This window comes from Triturus cristatus, chromosome 6 (genome assembly GCF_964204655.1).
Source record: "Triturus cristatus chromosome 6, aTriCri1.1, whole genome shotgun sequence".
NCBI lineage: Eukaryota > Metazoa > Chordata > Amphibia > Caudata > Salamandridae > Triturus > Triturus cristatus.
In genome coordinates, this window is record NC_140589.1 from 1,164,114,222 (window position 1) to 1,164,136,328 (window position 22,107).

General features: G+C 43.4%; 1 protein-coding gene across 1 annotated transcript; it reads right to left on the bottom strand.

Moving 5' to 3' along the window:
- Nucleotides 1-444: 444 nt before the first annotated feature.
- FBXO5 (F-box protein 5) lies at nucleotides 445-21,877 on the bottom strand. Its single transcript, XM_085612094.1, has 5 exons — nucleotides 21,679-21,877; nucleotides 13,691-14,390; nucleotides 12,485-12,575; nucleotides 10,900-11,079; nucleotides 445-1,316 (listed from the first exon to the last, which is right to left on the bottom strand). Exons 2-5 carry the CDS (start codon nucleotides 14,359-14,361, stop codon nucleotides 1,062-1,064), a joined length of 1,197 nt encoding a protein of 398 aa, XP_085468220.1. The 5' UTR covers nucleotides 14,362-14,390; nucleotides 21,679-21,877; the 3' UTR covers nucleotides 445-1,061.
- Between the last annotated feature and the right edge of the window lie 230 nt (nucleotides 21,878-22,107).

The window sequence follows — 22,107 nt, forward strand, 5'->3', positions numbered from 1 at the left end:
ATGGGTATGCTGACACCTACCAAGGCTTTCCATAAGGTGTATGGTTCTTTTGCACGATTGCTTTTAATCACTGGAAACCCTACAATCATTATACATCAAGTACTAAAACACAATTTAGAAGAGAAGTGCAGGTAGCTTCAAAATAGGTCATAACTGACAAATAAGAATGGCCATGGAAATCTCTACTAAAAGTAGTTACAAGAGGAAATAGCATTACAATGCAAGAGTTAGATTAAAAGCAAGTGCAGCTTATGTAAGCAGACATTATGAACCCAATGGCCAGCTTAAGCATATGGTATCACAATAGCTATTTTAGTAGCATTGACTTCGAGAAACAAATCAGACTCCCTGAAAAAGCCTCCTCCTTGACCTAAACTTCGATTGATGAATGCTTGATTAATGTTTCTAACACAAATATTGGCTACAGAAGCACAATGAGACATGTGAAGTTAAGTGTTTAATAATTTATTTTATGGTGCAAAAGAACATTTTGCAAAAACCATCAGAACAAAGAAAACATGTTCATATTGAATTCATAAAACTGAATTGCAACAGTACATTTATCTACATGCACGTGTAAAATATTTACAAGCGCTCATTTGCTCCAGGAAAAATCTGGAAGCTAATCAGCATACAATACACTAAGTTTGCCTTTCTTTGCCCTGTGATGTAACCGCCCAGGAGGTTTTGGCTGGAATAGGGGGTACAAAATCGAACTTCAGTAACAGACATTTTACAGAATCCCTCTACTAATACTGTTGCACTTTAAAAAGGCTGGAACCATATAAAAATCAATCCACCAGCACATGGCCGACTTTTTTTTTTCCTAAACACCAACAGCCACATACTACTACAAACCAAATTTAATTTTCAGCAGAGACCGGATGGTCCTTAAAATTGAGGTAGAACACCAATTTAACAACTTATTAAAGTTAAAAATATGGTAAATTGCACGAATAGACAGATTTCTTTTTTAAAATAGAACAGTTACATCACAACATCATTGAACCGACCAACCCAACGATTTAGCAAAGACAGCAGCAGTTTCCGTCCGCAGTTAGTCACAACCTTCGCAAGTTCTGTTTGCTTTTTTTGCTTCCTGGCAGTGGTCCTTGTCTGACCTGGTTAGTTGTGTTGGGTTTACTGCTCATACAGTCCTTTGAAAAGTGGTACTTACAGTGGCACTTTGTGCAAAAGTCAAAGCCACAGCTATCCCTACTGCATGTAGCCCTATGGATGTAAGAGTCATATTTAGCAGGGGACTGACAACTGATGCAAACTTTAAGGCTCTCATCATTTTTTAAAGATTTTGCCACCTGAAAAGAAAACAAAAAAACATGAACATTAGCAAAATAGCCAACAGCTCCATTACGAATATTTAAACACTGCATTACATATATATGGATAAACTATTTCACCAAGTATTCCTCTGAATCTTTAGCTAGTTCACCAAGGTGGTGAAGACTGTTCAGCTAATGCCAGTGGTTGAAGTAACATCGAACCTGAACCGTGCCACAAGGAAGCTACAATACCATAATTGCACTCAATGCATTTTACACAATCCATAGACCAACAGTATGGTACTAACATATTATTGCTTACATTATAGCCTAACTGTGTCCTAAACAGTTTACAAAAATTGAAGTCCTTGCAGTTAAATTTACACCAAGTGAAACTATATCTAGGACAACATATGTCAGACTATATCTCGATATGATTGTCCGACATACAAGCACTCCATCAGTATCTTGTAACTCCAAAAGATTTAGGAGTCAACATGAAAAAACTGCTCAGAAGTACAGCCTAGAGGATTTTGAGTTAAAGAGACGGTAGTAAAATAAAGGTGGTTTAGGAGGACAGTTGTAACCCATTAATACATGGGATTCTGCAATCCCTGAATAAAACGCAGTGACTAGTTTCTTCATAAAAATAGGTGACTTGTGACCCACCAAGATAGATAGCTATCTATATCTAAAAAGATGCCAGAACTCAACTATTAAAGGTTATTCCAGTCAAGTTCTGGTGTCACAATGTTTACAGCCAGAGCGAGCAGCAGGGGTCACAATTAAAGCAAATGGAACGTTGCTTCTCTTCTGCTCAAATTTAATAGCTTACGACAAGCAAAGAAGGTTTTATTTTTTTGCACTCTACAGAGAAATGCTAGAATCGTTCTACATAATCACGAGCTACAGCAGCTTTTACAATTGACTTGCACTGTACTGTTTCCAAATCTGCTTGCAATAATTATCAAACAAGTTTGATGTTTTTTGCACTGTTTTTTTTATTCAAATTTGCAAATATGCTTGCTCTCACAAAAGAGAAGCAGCAAGGTTTTTAAGAGGTTTGTGGGAGGTGTTATGTGAGCATGTACTCTATATTGTTATTGAACTCTTCAGTGACTTGCAATATCCTTAAAACGTACGGCAGGGGGTGCCCCACTTAAAGGTTCCATACAAACTATTTGGTTTAAAGTATTTTCAGTGTAGTGACATTTCAGAGGAATAAAAGCAACAGTAGGAAATATTTCACACAGCTAATGAATGAAGTTAAAATGGCCAATGCCGGCCTATTCAGTTTCCTTTATTTGCACTATTTGGGGAGGGCACTAGCTAGTCCCCGCCCTGGATGACTTCGCACAATAGAACAGGCCACAGGATAGGATAGGTGGTTTGGGGGAGGCTTAGCGGTAGGTTATACAAGTAAGATTTATCAGTAAAGACCTTTCTGAGAAGTAGTTTGTCGGGTAAGGTTTGGGTCTTTATTTTTATAAAGCACTTTCAAATACAGTAGGATAATGAAAAGAATAAGAAGTGCGATAAGGATTTTATGTTAGGCAGGCTGGGATGACTTTGAAGGCAGGGGTGTAGGGAGAGGAATGGGTGGGTTTAGAGCAGCTGCAGCATGTTTGCAAAATTTTAATTAAAAAAAAAATCTAAGACTGTTCTTTGGGAAACGTGTCAAGGCGCAAGGAAGCCCACTGAGAAGGGCTCCATCATTGAGTTCTGAACATTATCTTGAGCTCTCTGGCTTAGTAGTGAATGATGAGGACAGAAAAGTAAACCCAGTCCTTTTTTCATTTGCAAAAATTAGTGGGACTATTTTTTGCCTGATGTTTTTTCCAGGATGCTATATGTAAATTGGATTCTATGCACAAAAACGTTTACGTTTCGAAAAAGCACAAACGTTTATTGTTTTGTTTATGCACTTTAAATGTTTTTAATTACAACTTTTGTGACTGTCGTTAAAAAAAAAAAAAAGCGTTTACAATGCAATGGTCTCGGCATTGTTAAAGTTAGAGCTATTGGCATTGCTCACAACATTTTGTTTATTTACAATGTCAATAGCTTAACCGCTCTCAAATGCGAGACCTATTGCATTTGCACCCACACACAGAGCCACACACACACACTTTGTGGTGCTGCTGCTTGCTTCCAGAACTCCCTCTGCGAGGAACTACAACTGCTCCCACTCTGCTGGTGTTCAGAAAAAAACGGCTTTTCAGTAACACATCCACGTACCCTCTGACTCGAAGGCCACTCCCCGGAGGTGCAGTGTTATAAACGTATCTATCGCTTCTGTGTACTGCAGTACTGTTACCAGTTGTCTGTGTGACCCGTGCAACGCATTGATGCCTCGGGCAACAGGGCGCTATATATAAAATTAATAATTCTATAAATCGATTAGGAAGGGGGCAGGTGTTTCAGGCAGGAAGTAGGACGTTGATAAGGCTATACAGAATAAAGACTGCCAGTAGATACTTAAGACAGCCTGTGCAGAGATTGCTTCCAGTTCCGGGTCACGAAAGCTCTTCCGAGGCACTGATTGTCTCGGGATCTGATCTAGACAGGGTTATTGAGCTAGAAACAACCTTCAAATGTGCAGCTCGAGCCCACCCCGTCCTGTGAACTCCTGCGACTGTGAACACAATATAAAATAGAGTCAATTGTTGTTGAATGGCAACAGTGCAAGGCAATAAAACGGAGCCGGCTATTTGGAAGTTCTGATGAACAATGAGAGCTGTGCTTCCCTGGCCGGGATGCGAGAGGGAGGGGCCTCAGCCCCCACCGCTGCACTGGGAGCAAAGCATCTGGCTGTCTAGCAACACTGACATTCAGAAGTCAGTCAGTCCTGAATATAAAGAGCCATAATGCCTCCGTTTCCAAGGAATACCCGCCATTATTTGGAGTAGGATAAGAACACCATCACCATGAGAAATGCATCCTGGGAAGAACCCTTCTGGGGTCAGTGGGATGTGATTGTGTCCCTGTTTGCACTAGTGGCACTCAAGAGCTGAATGGAAACTGTGTTTGCTCCGGTGTAGCGCCGGCACTTGCTTGGAAGCTGTCTGCTTAAATATTAAAAATGTACAAGGGAAGCAAAATGAGCTTAAAGCATTCGCACAATCCTATTTTTGCACGCACAGGGCTAAATCGAGTACAAAGTATACTGCGCACATATATGCCCTAATATATTTGCACACGGAATCTGCACCGTGGGGAGGGTGATCCAATTTCTTAAATTCAGGTAATGGTTTATTTACCGCCTGCACTGGGCCAATCAGTGCACACCTTTCAAACCTCTCACACATTGAGCAATGAACAGGCGGGCTATGTTCTAATTGAGAACTGTACACTTGCACATTGTGTGAGCCTGGACTCATTTCTCAGTGCCCGATTTACCTTATCCGTCACGATAGGTATAGCTTAGAAACAGGCGAACCCCACGCTTTAGGACAATGTAAACATCGGGTCTTATAAGCGCCCACTCTTCAGCTGTCTTTTCTGCGTCACCTCTCGGAGCTGAAGTGACAGATGAACCACGTGCATCCTGCGCGTGCCTGTGCCCTGCGGGTCCGTGGTTTCAGCCACAGGATCCGGGGGGTCAAGAATAGCAGCCCGGAGTCCGCGCGGCACATTTAAAGCAGCCACAGATGACTTCAAGCGGGACAGATGGGTTTCTGGAGATAATAATATTCATTAATAAGGTTGGTGGTGACAAACAATCTGTTTCCACAGCTTTTACTACGACTCGAGTGGAGCTTCGAAGTGCTGTGAGCAGCAGGTGCTCTTGGGGCTGTATTCCCCGGCTCCACACATTTGAGCTCCCCGCCTTCTCTGGCTTTTGGCTGTCTCGTGGACGGTGCGCGCTCCCCGTTATTCTGCGCCGTTTCCCCCTCAGGGAGGGGTCGTCTGCGCCAAAGTGCGCAGCTCAGAACCGCGGCCGGGAAACTGGGTCCGCTCTCCGGCCCCGGAGGTGACACTCCTGTTCCTACAGCGAGTGACGCAAAACTGGAATGAGCGAGGCTGGGGGAACCGAGGGGAGCGCAGGCCGCGAGAGGGAGGCGAGAAACGCCGTCTGCGCGGCATGTGTAAGGAAGGAAGGGACGCGGGCATTACTGGAAGGGCAGAGAAGCGAAGCAACAGTATTCATAACACGACACCGATAAACTCAAAAATAATAATAATAAGATTTCACAAACAGTCATTAGCACATGTAAGTAGCAAATAATATACGTAAGCAGCCTGACGGTACATTACACGTCCACACAGGCGGACTATGCCTTGGTTTCCGGTTGCCGCGGGCATCGCAGCGACTCCTCTAATCCCAGGTGTTCTTGGCGTCAGCCTCACGCAGGGGGGCACGAACCAGCGGGGTGGGTACCACACGAGTCTACAGCGTGTCTTGCTCATGCTGCCTGCACAAGGGGCCAGTTGGCTCTCTGATTGGTTGACAAGGTCCACCAATCACTGTGCTTATTTGGTAGTTGCCAACCAATCAGAGAGACCCGACTGGCGCGTGTAGGTAGCGTGAGCAAGACATGCCGTAGACTCGCTGTCTTATGGGCGTGTTTTAAAAGAGAGAAATAATCGGGGAAAAACACGCCCCCGATCTGAAAAGGACGGGGCTTGTTTGGAGAGACAAACCTCTTCTCCAATGGCTGACCAGTATTCAAGAGGCCAGCCAATGGAGAAGAGGAGAGAAGAGAGGCAGGTTTAAGCCCCTCTTCAAGTCTTTAAATCTCACGAGCGAGACTGCGCAAGCGCAGCCTTCACTAGCCGAGACCTAAAAAGGGAAGCAGGTTCTGCTCTAGCTCAGGGGTCTCCAACGAGTAGCTCGGGAGCTACTGGTAGCTCGCCACTACCTTCAAAGTAGCTCTCTGAGGTGAAGTCAAGCCCAGTATCAATTTCAGAATAGGTGCCTATTAAAGAAGGCAGCACTGATCATCTAAAGACCCTAAGAGTGCCAGCCAGCCAAACTTATAACTAACTCATACACTCAAACACACACTGTGCCAGCTTATAGGACCTGCTACATGGCAGGCTGTATCCAATCGCAATATAATGAAGCCACAAGGAGATTGACCATGTTGCAGTCCCTCCTTTATCAGTCACGTGTGTGAACAGTGCACCTTCAAAAAAAAGTACGGCAGCAGTAGCCTGAGCTGTAATCAGTGCTAACCCACCAAAGTGCGGTACTGCAGGAGTCTGAGTGAAAATGTGTCAGTTAGATGCATGATCAGCTCAAGACCTGAGGCGAACAGGGTATGATCAGACCAGAGAAAATTAAGAGATTCATTTACATTTATGTATGCGCCCATAATAAACACTATTGCTTACTGAAACTATGCCTGGTAGCCATCATAGACATACTGTGAGCATGACTCGCCTATATGTACCTATTCCTGGCATACTGATATGTGGTCTTATCCCGGATCCTTCTGGTTTCCAGCCTTGGCCCAACTGTGGCCCTGGTATAATGGTGGGCATTACTGGCATACGTGGTGATATGGTGAGCATCCATTATGATATAATGGGGTAACCCAAAATTGTCCACCGACCTGTATAACAATGGTATAGGAAACAACGGTCCTAGACTTCTTTAAAGCTACAATTCAATTACTCAACAGGACAGGAAACGGAATCTACAATCATGTGAAGACGCAGAGATTCGGGAGTGGTCACCACAACTACCAAAAGGTAGCGGGGCTTCATAGTTGCCAGTATGGGAAATAAGAGTAATGTTTCTGCAAATGGTAAAAGATCAATTGGAGTAGGAGGGGAAATTGCTTAAGGATTGTGGTACAGATGCCCATAGGGTAGAGAATGTTAAGGATCAAAGACAGATGTAAGGAGAAAAATACGAAAATAGTAACATGTGATAAAGAAACAAAGCGAAAAAAGGGAAAAAGATAAACAGGAGAAAGAGAATAATCCAAATAAACGGTTATCATATGGTATTGTAATGCCTTTGGGGTCTCCTTTATCAGAGAAAACACAGAAAAGAATATAGACGCATGAATTTATAGACGTGTTCAAGCTGTTACAACAGGACACAATCAAAAGAAGGCCCCAAGGAAGAGTAGCATGAGTTAGCTAGGAGGCCAAAAGTATCAAGAACAATGGGTAACTGGACATTCACATTTTGAATTTCTGCAAGTATTTATTGCGAGAGACATCAGGATAGGGCAGTAGCCACTTAAGTACACACACATATAGACATAGATGGGGGGGGGGTTTATGGGCGTTTACTCTTAATTATGGCTTTAAGCCACCCAGCCTCAAGCCACAACCCAAAAATCAAGTGGTTTACTAATTACTGATCGGTTTTTCAGCATCTTCCCACCCAAGCCGTGGCAGAATAGTATGGAAAGCGACCGTTCTAGGCAGCGGCATGCAGGAGCTTTAATAAAGGATTCTGCAACAGCCACTTTTGCCATAACAAGCACAAACGCTCACACTGAGGGGAAAGCATCCTCTCGCGCAGTGTTTTGCAGTATCAAAATTTAGCCAAAAAGGCTCATCCCCTTTAGATTTGAGGTATAGCTAACGGAATATGCAGATCTTGATGCAGCATCCAAGTTATTTGGAGATTTCAAAATTGGCTGTACAGTTGGCCATCAAGGGCCTAGGAAAAGATGATGGGTGGATGATCTATAAAATCAGTTGCTATAGATCAACAAAAATAAACTCCGATATAGGCAGGCAGGATTGCAGGGCATTTTTTTTTTTTTTTAGAAGTTTGCCCCTTTTGGTGCCGTGCCGAAAAAAGGGTCCAGGTGAATATAGACTGATGCACCATTTATCATGGCCAGAGTGACATTCTGTAAATTATTTTATTTCTCAAGCAGATTCTGGTGTGTCTTACGCATCAGTAGAGGATTCTTTCAAGTTGGCAACAGCAGCATAAAATGCTAAGTGTTATGTACAATCAGCATTCCGACTTACTAATACATCCTTCTGATTTTGAACTGCTGGGCATGCAGTTTAGTGGTGCCTTTTATGTAGGCAAAGAAGTAGACAGCTGCTTGAAAGCTTTACAGAATTTTGGATATATGGCAAAAGAACTTGGTCTACCATTCACTCCAGACAAAACAGAGGGGACAAGTACAGGACTTACTTCAAAAATGATAGCTAGGCTACCATTGGCAAAATTTAGAGAGATGGTCCTTTTTGCTTTGGGTGATTGTTGGGGGGAAAAAATTGGAGCCGAGGAAGATGCAGAAATTATTAGGATACTTACATTTTGCATGCAGCGTAGTCAGAGCTGGAAGAACTTTTTCCAGACGCCTTGGCAAGTCTATGTCTGGAGATTATTTACCTCATCATAGGATAAGAATTTACAGTTATTGGAGAAGACCTGACTATTCGGATTAAGTTCGAGGATTTCAATGGGGTCTCATTTCTTAAATGAAGATTCAAATCTACTCCAATGCCTCAGGTTCTTGTATATTATGGGAAGTGCCTTTGGGGGCAGAAACCTGAATACAGCACTTTTTGACAAGGCCGTAGTATAGCAGTAAAGCGCTCTGATACCAGATTGGATTCGGGTCATGTTCGCGCTATATAAAACTCTGCAAATAAATAAATAAATTCTGGCAAAGGAAATCGTGTCAAACAGGGAGCAGATTATCTACGGTTTTGAATTGAATTTGATACAGAAAGGCTAGTCTCACCCCACTATTTCAGGAAAATTAGCAGGTATCTTTATGGACAACTATGGTGGGGACATGGTCCAGTTCACGGTGTGTTAGTTAAGAAAGTTTTAAAGGGTTTGAGTAAGGAACAACAGAATAAAACACTTAAGGAAAGCACTAATTTATAACCTGTTACAGCAGCGGCTATTAAAATTAGTAGTGTCGTAATGAGTCAAACATTTAGGCTATGCATGTGCTTTTTTTGGGGGGGTGGGAGTTTAGAGCATCAGTTACTAGGTTTATGAGGGCAGGCAAGTATGCAAAGAATAGATTTTTGAAACAAGATAGAATACACTTGGTCGAGAGCATCTAAATACAGATCAACTGGGTAGAAGTAAATGGGTTTTGTTTAACAGATGGTGTCCAGTGTTGCTGCCTAGTGGAATAAAGAAATTTCCCAAAAACATTGGGGGCTTATCACTGGAAAATGTTCTGTCCTGCAGACGTTAAAAAAAGTGACTATTTTGATGTGGAATGATACTATGTATACTGATGTAATGATTCTCAAGGTATGCAATGTCACAGATTGTTCTTTATAAGAAAACCAATAAACAGTTAAAAAAAAAACTATTTCTAAATGTATTAGCTGTATTACGAAAAGCATTGGTTCACCTGGGTAAAGATGCTAGGTAAAGGAACATACTCTCCAGATTGGGGCAGCAACTTAGACAAAATTGGGCAGGTCTTGGTCAGACATGCAGAGGATTGGGAGATGGAAATCAAAATGTGAAAGAAAATAATCACTTATCCTTGAAAACATGGCTAACCCCTTTCTTTAGTTTAGGTTGTGTTTATGGGCCGGTATTTTCTAAAAATGAATACCAGAATAATAGGACATTCCAACATAAAATGGGCAACATTGTATGCAGGACAGCAAATTTATGGCAGCTTATGGACTCCCACGTTCTAGACACGAGGGGTATGGAAAGGAAAAAGTAAGATGTGCTGGTAAGAGTCTTGCCTATTTTAGGAGAACTATGCTCGATTAGAGGTGGTCCTGATATGTTAATACATCAATGTGAAGACGATTTAGCACATCTGTCTGGTTTAGAACTGAGAAGTCCACATTCATTTGCTTTACATCATTAAAAACAACTGGTGCGGTATGTGCTTGATTTGTACTGAATTTTTACCTTAGAAAACTGGGGAGGAGTGAAGTGTTATGCGCCAATGGACAAGGCAAGAAGAAAACTAAATAGGGCAACAATAGTTTTTGGTTCCAATTTAGGCATTATAGTATTGGCTCATGGTAATTTAATGAAGTGATGCAAATAAGTTTTGTTTTGCTGGGGTACATTTATTACAAATGGAACAAGTGTAATATTTGTTGGGATTGTTAATTGGTTGCAAAATTGTGTAATGAGAAACTGGTGTTCTAGAAAAAACACTTCAAAGTTCAATGATAGGATTATATTATGGTTTGGTCAGGAAAACTAGTTTCCTGGGTGGCTGGTGGTATTAACAACAACCTGGAGCAGGCTTATCCATCTTCTTGGGGGATTTGGGATGACGACGGGGCACAGGGGATGTGAAGAGTAAACTATGTGGCTTTGAACAACACTAGAGCAGATCGCTTGGGGACGCTCGATTGAGGGAGATCGTGAGATTGGGTTATGGAAGGAAAAGGCAGTGAAGGAAGAATGGTGGAAGAACATGTTTTTTTTCTTGAAGCAATGTTGTGAAAATTTGAGAGGGTCGGGTGAGTGTTTAGATGTATGTATTGCTTTGGGGCGGGTATGCAACAGCCTATGACAATATACACACCGACATAACAGTGCAGGTACAGACGTTGGTAGCCAGCTTGAAGGCAAACGAGCCAACTTCTGTATATCTTCACCCATCCCCTCTTTTCTACTCCACCATGTTGAGTAGTAATTAAATTCTAGCAAATGCGAAAAAGAACATTAAAAGCAAGCCCAATTCACCTCTGTAAATTGAGTATGACGACTGTACTGCACAGTTTCCTCTGTAGTCTGCGTATGCCGTGTTGATTTTTTAGAAGACTTTGATTTCGGACTGGCGGCTTTTTGAACAGATGTTAATGCTGCACGACATACAGCATAAGTCCTTGTAGCAGCATCTGGTGACAATTTTGCACTGTTGGTCTGTTTTCAAAAAAGGACAGTAGCATTAATATGTATTAAATGAACAGAGCACGCAAAACACAAACATTTAAATGCCATCACATATATTGCGGAAACATGTGGGGCAGTCAGAAGCACGATACAAACTATTGTGTGAATGCACCAAAAGAAATATACGGGTAAACTGACATCAACTGATCAATTTGCTAGAATATTGATGAAAGGATTGTACAAGCACAATCTGCTTCCAGTAGTCTCCATCCAAGAAAAAAAAATCCCACTTGCATTCCAAAATTGACAATTGTCCAATATTTGCAGCAACTTTCTAGACAAATGCATAGTACCATTGTGGTTTATTAACAGACTGATGGTTGGCACCCAGCTAGCTTCCCCAGCATTGTATAAGCCGAACCTCTTGCATTAATACAGGTGGGCCAGCACAAACTCCTTTCATCCTTTTTGCCCTCCCAAGGCACTGCTCGGTCTCTGGGATTCTGCGCCGACTTCACTGCATTCTATTGGCTTCTAGTTGCACATCCATATATCTGAAGTGATCCCATAAACCAACAAAGGTTTCATAACAAAAGTTCACCTCTCACTGATTAAAAAAACAACAACTTTACATTCCAAGGGACCTGCTCTTAGTCCCCCACCACAAGCACTACCAATGGACGACTGCATCGGCAGAGGTGGGAGAGTGCCACTTATTAGTGCCTCTTCTGTTTCTGGCCACTGCTGAGACTACTCTTCCAGGACACGATACATCCCAGTACTCATGGGGGGCCCACTTGGTTTTAGGAATTGTCCTGCCTTCTTGTTGTTATTAATCTGGTTCACTCACCCACACCATCTGCCCTTTTTTTTTTTTTTTTAGGTTTGATGTTTAGGGGGAGGGGGGGGGGCGTGCAGGTAACCCAGATTAGTTTATTCAACTTACCTAAAGTCGCTGGTGGCGAATAAGGCATGTATTTAAATGTTTTCCAAACTGTATCATGCATATTGAAATGTTTAGAAACAATCAAGATGTTGTTGCTTTCTATCCAAGAAAGATTAGGTATATTTGGGAAGGAATGTTACCCTTTGCACAGTGGTCAAGGACATTGGTTTACTATTGAAGGACATTATGTGCCATCTGAATATAGCACATCTAGAGGCAATCTCATATACAGCGAATTAGCACAACAAAAATGGTAAATGCTTTGGGGTATGGTTGCCCCTCCTTTTGTCGTGATTTTTTTTTTTACAGTAGCGTCATGAATTTGCCTCAATGCCAGGTTGTCACCTCATCAACACACCCCAAGATCAGCAAGTCCATGTCCCTTGTACATTCTGCGTATTTCGATTAAATGCTTATGTCAACTTGGAAATGTTTAGGCAAAGGAAGAAAAACAGGACATTTGTACATAAATATGAACAGAATACTTACAATGACCGTTTCCAGCTTGGTTAGATATAACGGGAATGCCCATTTATCAGCTGTTAACAGGTTATTCCAGGTTCTGCTTACACGTGCCACGCTATTTAAGGAGGAACAACAAGAAGCACAAAGTCTTAATACAGGAATTTTGACAGACAGATTAAAATGTTGTTTGAAATTAAGACTTGCTAGTGTACCCAAATAATGACACTTTTCCAATCACGTTGTGCAGTTGTGTCAGGAAACAAGACTTTTGCCAGTTCTAAAGTTAATGACCAAATCAGATCACTCTAACTTGCCTTTTGAGGCATATGGTACTCCTGCTAGACCATTTATCCTTTTACAAATAGCTAGTGGATGTAGTAATATTACCTTGCAAAGCCCAACAAATGCTTTGGGCATATTTATGACGCAGCGCGCCACTTTGCTGTGCGACAGGGAAAGGGCAGGAATGTGATGTACTTAACATACGACATTCTTGCCCTTTCCTAGCACATAATGTGCTGCCTAGCACCAATGCAGACACTCTTGCACCAAGGTGCAAGGGTGCCTGCTTTGTAAGCAGAATTGCTTATAGAGAGGAAAGGGCACCTTCCTGCACAAAAACAACAGGCATTGTCCTCTTTCTATGGCAGCACACACAGAAAAAGAAAACCAGGATAATTAAACATTTCTCGTTGTTACGCCTCACCTGGTGAGTTTGGGCGCATTCCCAGGTCTACCACTTACATGAATTTATCAAAATCCATGGGTATTGCATGGGAACAGCTACGCACCAACCACGGAACACCTTGCCGGCAGAGTGCCAACTAACACTCCATTTTAAGCTGCGCTACTCCCAATTTATCAAGCCACTCAGGGCCACAGAAGGTGGCCTTGCGTGGCTCGATAAAAATCGCACTTAAGAGTTGCGGCACACTTGCATCCTGTAGATTAGTGCAAAACCGACACACCCATTTGATAAAAACCGCCCTTCGGGTACAGCCCAAAAATAGGATTGCCAGTTACACACCAGTATTACTTGACACAAGGCTTAATTTTAGCTCAATCCTGAACAGGCAAGCTGCAAGAACACAACTTTTCTAAGTAACAAGCCTTCTAAATGTTAAAGTAAGCGACTGAACTGTCTACTAGAAACGAATATGTGCGCTGGTAAAAGAACCACCACAAAAAGTACATGTTAACAGTTTGCTGACCAGACAGAAGTAAACTTACTTAATTAAATCCATATCACCAAGATGTCTTAAAATTTGTGCCACAAGGTGTCTGAAATCCCTGAGGAAAAGTTCGCCCAGAACATCCATTTGATCCAAGCCCATTTTTTTCCCTATTACATTCTTTAGTCCAAAATTTTTCTGGGAAGTCACAGTGTCCACAACATGCCAATCCAGCTTTGCATTCCTCCTGAAACTCTTTTTCAAAGTTGAGCACACAACCTCTTCAAAACAGACAATGGGTAAATTCGGTTTCAGGAGTCGATGTGGAGACTGACTACGCAAGCGAGTTGGCGTATCATCCAAAGAGATATCTCCAAGAAATGCACCATCCCCAGTTTCTATTAGATGACTGTTCAGCATGGAATTATATCCACTGTCTTCTTGGAACTCGCTATATTCAAGGTCCAGGGATCTATACACACCGTTCCCATTCCGAGATGTCACATTTTGATTTTCTTTGTCGTATTTTAGCTTGCATTCATCTTTACTATCTAAGACCCTTGCAGCTACATAATCCAAGTCACTGTATGTGCACTGTTCTTTTAGTTGACCAGCACATGGCTCTTCCTTGTAGTCTATGGTGGAGAAAACTTCCAATTTTGTGTCCGTTGGAGGTTCTTGCTTTTTTGGAGATAGTCTGGTAGCGACATCACTTAGGTGGCACTTCATCTTGAAAAGGCTGGAATTTTTACAGTATCCTGAAAAGAAGACAAACGTGTCAAATGCTGTTTCAGATATCTCAGCTGAAAATATAATCTACAGCCAAAAGCAAGGTGGCTAATACTGTGAAGAGAAAGACAGTGTTCTTAATTAAGCAAATAAGCTCAGAGAGACCATAGCTCAAGGCAGTTCAAAGAATGACAAGACTGGATAACGTAGCTGGCATAAGAGTCCCGACTACAGGAAGCCTCAAGACTGTCTGTGCACATGAGCGATTACATGTTTACTAGCACGAAGTAGTAATACACACACCCAGCAAGCTAGGTGTCATGCTTCATCATTTGAGCCTGCCCCTCGTCAGGTCGGCGCTGCAATTCCTGACGGGCTCCCAGTAATGCGGCTCTTTAGCGGGGATCTTTTGTTCCTGCCGAAGGGTGCTGTGGGGGTAAGGGGCCCTAGAGTGTGTAGATGTGGTGAAAGAATTAAAATAGGTACTGTTTGTCCACGGAAGAATATTTATTAAAGTGGTAAACAGCCTAATTAAAATAAGTGAAAATTGAGGTGGGTATAGCCACTAGTGGTTATGTTGCTAGTTATGTATGCCCTACACTCAAGAAGATCAACATGTTTCATGCCTAAATAGCCAATAAATGGTCACGGCAATTCATCAGGATCAAAAATATGAACTATCTACAGCAAAGGTGTGTGGATTCTACATACCTAATAGGTGCTCAGAAGTAACCTAAGACAAAAAGGATGAAAAAATAACAGGTTCTACAATGGTCCCCCCTTCCATGGCCCCCCCATGTTCCAAGGTCCACCACTACCATTCTGGCAATTTCCCCAATATCAACACTGCCCCCCTCAGTTCTTTAATGGTAATAACCAACCTTTTTTAGGCAGAGGCTGGGGCAGAGGAAGAGGGCGCAACAGAAGAGGCACACAGAAACAGGTCCATTGGCAAGAACCACCGACCAGCGGCATGGACACCAGGAGCAGAACGAAGGACAAGATGAACTAGTAGTGAATCTCTCACACAGGATCCTCACAGCCCCTGAAAAATCACTGCTACAAAAAGGACTAGGCTTTGTCCCCACTCCGAGGGTTGACAGGTTCAGGGATCATTGTGAAATTCACAACCTGTTTCGCAAGATACGTCTTAAATCCTTTTTCCAGGACCAACCTCATAATGAGGAAAACGACTCAGGATTGAGAAACCCCTCCACATTCACTCCACAGAATAACATGGTTCCTGTGGAGATCCTCACTTTTGAAAAAGCGGTCATGAAAGAACTGAACTTACCTCACAGGGAGGCACCTTTCCACAACTTGACTAGACATGAAACCCTGCTTTTGAAGAACCTCTCTGAGGACACTTCTATTACTATCAAACAGGCAGACAAAGGTGGGGCTATTGTGATCCAGTCCACCACTGATTATGAGACTGAATGCAGACGCCTACTCACCAATGAGAGATATTACACTCCCATAGCGTCTGATCCGACCCCTCGCCTCAAGACTACCATTTCCACCTTGGTTCATGAAGCTGAAGCCAATGGTTGGATTACCCATAAAGAGGCAGAGTTTCTTGTGACTCGTGAACCCAGGGTCCCCTTCTTCTACACCCTTCCTAAGATCCACAAGGGGACGACCCCGGTCCCAGGACGACCGATCGTGTCTGGCATTGGCTCGCTTCTCGAACCGTTGTCTAAGTTCTGCGATCACTTTTTACAACCTTTGGTACAAGACACACCTTAATTTATCAAAGACAACACGGACGTCCTCAAAATCATTGATGACTTCCCAGACACTGATGTTATTGACTATCTTGTTACCTTGGACGTAGAGGCCCTCTATACGAACATTCCCCAGAGGGCGACTTTGGCAGTTATTGAGTCAACACTACGGGCACTCGATTGGTCATCACCCACACCAGTCACATTCATTGTTGATTGTGCTACCTTGGCTTTAACTGAAATTTGTTTTTAATTCAACAGACAACTGTACCATCAAAGCCAAGGCACATCTATGGGTAGTACCTTTGCTCCCAGTGTAGCGTGTTTATATATGGCAGATTTTGAGAAAAATGTGATCTTGAATACTTCAAATCCATTCCATGACAACATCACCCTTTGGAAACGATTTATTGACGATATACTCGTCTTTTGGCACGGTACACACACTGATTGTGTGAGTTTTATACAATGGATTAATGAGCAAAATGAGTTCCTCAGATTCTCTCACACAATATCAGAGCACTCAATACCGTTTTTGGACTTGAACATCACACTACTCGATGGCACCCTCACCACCACACTGTACAAAAAACCCACTGACCGCAATAGTCTACTGCGTTATGACAGCCACCATCCCAAAACACTGAGGGATAATTTGCCCTTTGGGCAATTCTTACGCATTAGACGCAATTGCACTAGGGTATCTGACTACAACACAGAGGCTAGGGTACTATCAACTAACCTGATGGCCAGGGGTTATCCCACTAGATGTGTCCACAACTATGAAAAGGGCTATGAATAACCCACGTGAGGCACTCCTAGAAACACACACCAAACCTGAAACTGACATCTTGACCTGTGTCACTTCCTTCACATCTGATTCCACTAGGATTAGAAAGATCATCTTGAGGAACTGGGGGATTCTAGACACGGGTAATCTCAACATACCCAAACCTAGATTTGCCTACAAACGCACACAGAATATCAAGGACCTACTGGTTCACACTAGACCTAGATTGAATACAATTGGTTCACAAAGGACAATGTGGGAGTTACCCCCAGTCAGAGGCCACTTCCCTTGTGGCTCCTGTGTAGTGTGCAAATTGACTATCACCTGTAAGGACATCACTTTCAAGAATGACTTCCATTGGACACTGACCAGACATACTAATTGCAACACTAAAAACTGCATCTATATGATTAAATGTCCCTGCGATTTGGTTTACATAGGCATGACTACCCGCATGGTTAAGACTAGGATAACGGAACACAAGAGCAGCATACGTTGTCAGAGAGTTACAACTAAACTCTGCACTCACTTCAAAGAAATGCAACATCATACCGATGCTATCAGCTGGGTGGTTTTAGAAGCGCACCCCCAGATCTCTCAGAATGCATTGTTCAAACTAGAACAAAGATGGGTCCTCAGATTATCTTCACATTTGACTGGCTTGAATGATGATAACCCATGGTCTGCACTCATTGGATGAGATCCTCCCTGATACTGCTTGAGCCTTCTCTATAACTGTATGTGATTGACATCTCTCACAATCGTCCAGCTAGGTCATGTGACCTTTGCCCCTTACCACTCCCGCTTGCACGTTCTCGTGACATTGCTGCACCTCTTAGAAGTAGACCAGATCCTATACAGATTCGTCTGGTGCTTCTATCCCCCTGTACTGCACAGGTATGTTTACTTGCACCCCCTGCTCTAAAACTGATATTTTATTTATTTTTAATTTGTTCTTTTTATTCTTCATTTTGCATTGTTTCCCCAAGCGGATTATTACCGTTTTGGTTTTTTACTTATATTCACGGGTGACATCCCCCAAGGTTACATTCTACCTTCCCACTGCATCATGGCCCCCGTGACTGCTCCTTCTACCCCAGTCTCCACCTCGATCCCACCCAGGTTGATGGTTGTAATTCACCACTTCCCTGATACGGTTTACTTCTTTTTCACTTTATTTCCCTGTTCTATCATGGCCACCCGTTCCGATAACCCTCCACCTATGGGGAACTGCTCCCGCGGTCACGGGTTGGACCCGGATACTGATAGTTGGATTCCCTGCCTGCTCCAAAATGGCCACACGGAGGACAACTCCTCCGCCAATGGAGATTGGCACCCGTGGTCACGTGACGCTACTCACGGCTTCCGGGTTCCTTATCTGGCCCGCACTTGTTTACTCCGTTACCCATCCCAGGTACGGCGGCAGGGGTAGGTCTTTGAGCACAAGCGTCAACCGACGCAGGTGAGTGGAGCACGTTCTTTACTTTACCGACATCCGGATACCTTCCGAGGTGAGTCTCCTTCTACGGAGGGGTCTTTTGGCGCCATTCTAGCTTCTATGACACCATGGGCGCCACCGTCCTTGCACTGACCCATCCGCTGCCAGGGGTTACGGCAGTCCCCGCTATGTCTATGAGGATTCCATTATGTTATGGAAATTTTGCCCTCTAACCATTTGGGCGGTGACACGACTGAGCCCCTGGGCATGAGGGCCACCATGGCTGCACACCACACCGCCCATGGGAGTGCATTACGAGGTATTAGGCTGCCTGTACTTTCCTGAACTATACTCACCCCTTTGGGGTCATAGGATGACTTCGTCACGCACGGGTTTTGAGTTTCATGTCTTTTAAATATCTTCCCCCTCCCCGGTTTTTACCTCAGGACCCACGTTGGAGTCCTTTTACCCGCCGGTCACTGCTGCAAGATTGCCTTGTCAGTACCATAGGTGAGTTCTTCACCTTTTTCCCCCCGTCTCTACCCACAGTCCTGTCTCTGGTGTCGCCTCCTCACAAGTGACTATTCACTACCCATTTGGGAGTATGTTCCCACCAGTTTCTTGATGATTTTAGCTTACTTTGTCTTGTGTGTACAATTTATTATGTACTATATAGTCATGTGCTCTTTTTTTCATCCTTTTTGTCTTAGGTTACTTCTGAGCACCTATTAGGTATGTAGAATCAACACACCTTTGCTGTAGATAGTTCATATTTTTGATCCTGATGAATTGCCGTGACCATTTATTGGCTAGTTAGGCATGAAACATGTTGATCTTCTTGAGTGTAGGGCATACATAACTAGCAACATAACCACTAGTGGCTATACCCACCTCAATTTTCACTTATTTTAATTAGGCTGTTTACCACTTTAATAAATATTCTTCCGTGGACAAACAGAACCTATTTTAATTCTTTCACCACATCTACACACTCTAGGGCCCCTTACCCCCACAGCACCCTTCGGCAGGAACAAAAGATCCCCGCTAAAGAGCCCCATTACTGGGAGCCCGTCAGGAATTGCAGCGCCGACCTGACGAGGGGCAGGCTCAAATGATGAAGCATGACACCTAGCTTGCTGGGTGTGTGAGAGCCCTAGTTCCAACAAGGGTTTCCCCCCCTCCGTGACACATGACAGTCCAACTGACAACATAACCCTCCCCCCCTTATATTTTTCTCCGGCCAGAGGAACTTTGTACTCTTTTTGTATTACTAGTTGTCAGGGTATGTACACTGGACCTCTTTAAACTTACCCTCCTGTCCCTTTTTTTGTTGACATACTAGCACGAAGACCATACTTTTACGGAGAACTTGAAGGAGATTGTCAAGCACAGCCATATGAGCATGTGATGCACCTCACAGAACTTTCGCTCAAGAGTCAGGCCAACAAAACAGTCTACTTTAAGATTACTTCCCACCCCTATTTAATTGTGCAACATGAGGGCCCCAACCCCATTACAACGACTCTCCCTCCCCTAAAAAAAAAAAAAACCATTCAAACAGGACATCCACAGATGCATTAATTTTAATACTGACCTGGAGATAAACCTATGCACTTATATTCCCATCCCAATGCTGCGTACTAAGCATGGTAGTCATTTTTGGCAACGGGTTACAACACTACCTCTACATCGGGCTCTGAGCCGTCTGGTGTTTCTGACTAACCAAATAAACAACAAATAACAGAAGTGACCAGCTTGGAATGCGAAATGGTGAAATACAAAAATTGCTAGGTCAAATGTGTGCAAATAAATATTGCGATGCAGTCTGGGCCTTTCTGCATCAATTTCCTGGAATGTCACTGTAGCACCAAAGAATAAGGAAAGTTTAAGTTATTAATGAGACGGGTAATGCAGATATGTACCCAACCGGGACCAGTTAATTTAACCCGTATTGTCTGTTGGCGCGAAGCATATTTTTGTTAGTAACACTCTTTCTAGAACGATCGACATCAAGGAAGGATTGAGAACTGCCGTGATAGTAACCTGCAACAGCCAATGCTCTAGAAACAAAACTTATTTAAGAACACTATGAATGACCGACTTGCCAATCTGTGCCAAAAAAAGTTTTAAAAGCATGGATATCTTAGGCCACCCTACTAACAGCTTAAGGGGGTGGGGGCACATTTAAACCGTGTCCTGCCATCAGACAGGCTAAGCATCTTCGAACACTGCCGGGTGACATGACGGGCCCATCGAAAAGGGACACTGCCATATCAGAGGCTGCCTTTGTAAGATTTACACTGGCGGCAAACGCATCGGGCCTCACGCCCGGATATGAAGGTCAAGCCGCTCGCTTGTAGATGGCTTCATAATTTATTTTAATACCCAAGAGATTTAAGAAATAGATTATACACATTGTCATATTTACTATTTTTGGGGCAATTACTACGAGTTTCCACACAAGGAAAAAAAATCGAATTACCTCTAAAATACCTAAGGGCTGGGACTGCTGGGTGTAATCTACCACAGGAAGGGCGCTCTACAAAAAATTATTAAAAGAACGTCTTCAAGAAGACCCAGTTGGAAGTGACTGCCACGAGACGCCGCCATCAGCTTCTGTCTTTGGTGTTTAACGCTGGCTGATACCAACGCCTGACACGCACTGCGCCTAGAAGGGCGCGGGAGTCGGAAGCCAACAGCCGGGCGTATGTAACTAGATTATTTTTCAGGACTTTCTCCAACTCGTGCACGAAAAGCCGACCCTCAAATTAAACTTTCGAAAGAACGCGAAATTATTTAGCATTCCTCAGCAGCAGCATCCTGCGCTTAGCTACTACCAGTCACGGGACGTTGTATACATCGGGGGGCGCAGCGCCCCCAGCAAGGATAAAGGAACAAAAAGTCATCCCGCCGACTATCCCCATACATGTTCACACGGTTAGAAAGCGACACCTGACTCGCACTGCTTTTGAAGCCATTTACACTGTGCGCTACCCGCCTTTTTGGTGCAGGTCCTTTGTTTCACTAAGATATACCGGCTGCTCTCCTTCAACTCTGCGCTTATTAGACTAGCCAAGAACAAACAGCAGCGATACAGGCGGTAAGTCCCACATTAAACGAATACCCCATGCCGTGATTCCATTTAGGGTAACTGTGTTAAAGGGGCGTCTAGAAATTCTACCCCCCCTTTGCAGCATAGGGCTTGCTATTGAGCATGCTTAAATATCACACACCGATGGCAGTGCAGTTCATAATCACAAGGTTCCAATCGCTCCCCCAATACGGACTACAGAATGGGGGAGAAATCGCTCTATTCATACCGCTACACATCCCGCTCTCATCTCTGCAATCCAGCTACCTACCTCTGACACCCGCTGCTTGCCTCTCATAAGTTTCTGCGGAGTTCGGACAAACCGACGAATACGTTATCTAGAGGGCGCGGAACGCGGGCAGTCTACTACAATGTGATCTGTCTGTAGCAATAAAAAGCGCCAGCTGAGAACTCTTTAAAACACTTTGAATTTCGTATCCAAAAGTCCTCATAACCAATCAGGAGAAGGCGGGAGGGATGCAAGGCATAAAGCTACCAATCGAAATGCTACAGAGGTCAAGCCTGTGGCGGTAGCCAACCAGCGCTGGCCTGGAAGGTGCAGAGGACTATGGGCAAGTACAGAGAAGGGCGGATAGGGACATAAAAGACGGACGACCATAGAAGAACAACTATTTGTTCCTGAAAGAAACTTTCCTATCCAACACTACTCGTATAATAATCGGCCCTACTAGTAAAACTG

Coding starts and splice junctions, on each gene's coding strand:
- FBXO5 (XM_085612094.1), bottom strand. CDS start 14,361: ATGAAGTGCCACCTAAGTGATGTCGCTACCAGACTATCTCCAAAAAAG. Junction 12,576..13,690: donor GGTGATATGGATTTAATTAA/GTAAGTTTACTT, acceptor CTCCTTAAATAG/CGTGGCACGTGTAAGCAGAA. Junction 1,317..10,899: donor GTCATACTCAATTTACAGAG/GTGAATTGGGCT, acceptor TTTTCTTTTCAG/GTGGCAAAATCTTTAAAAAA.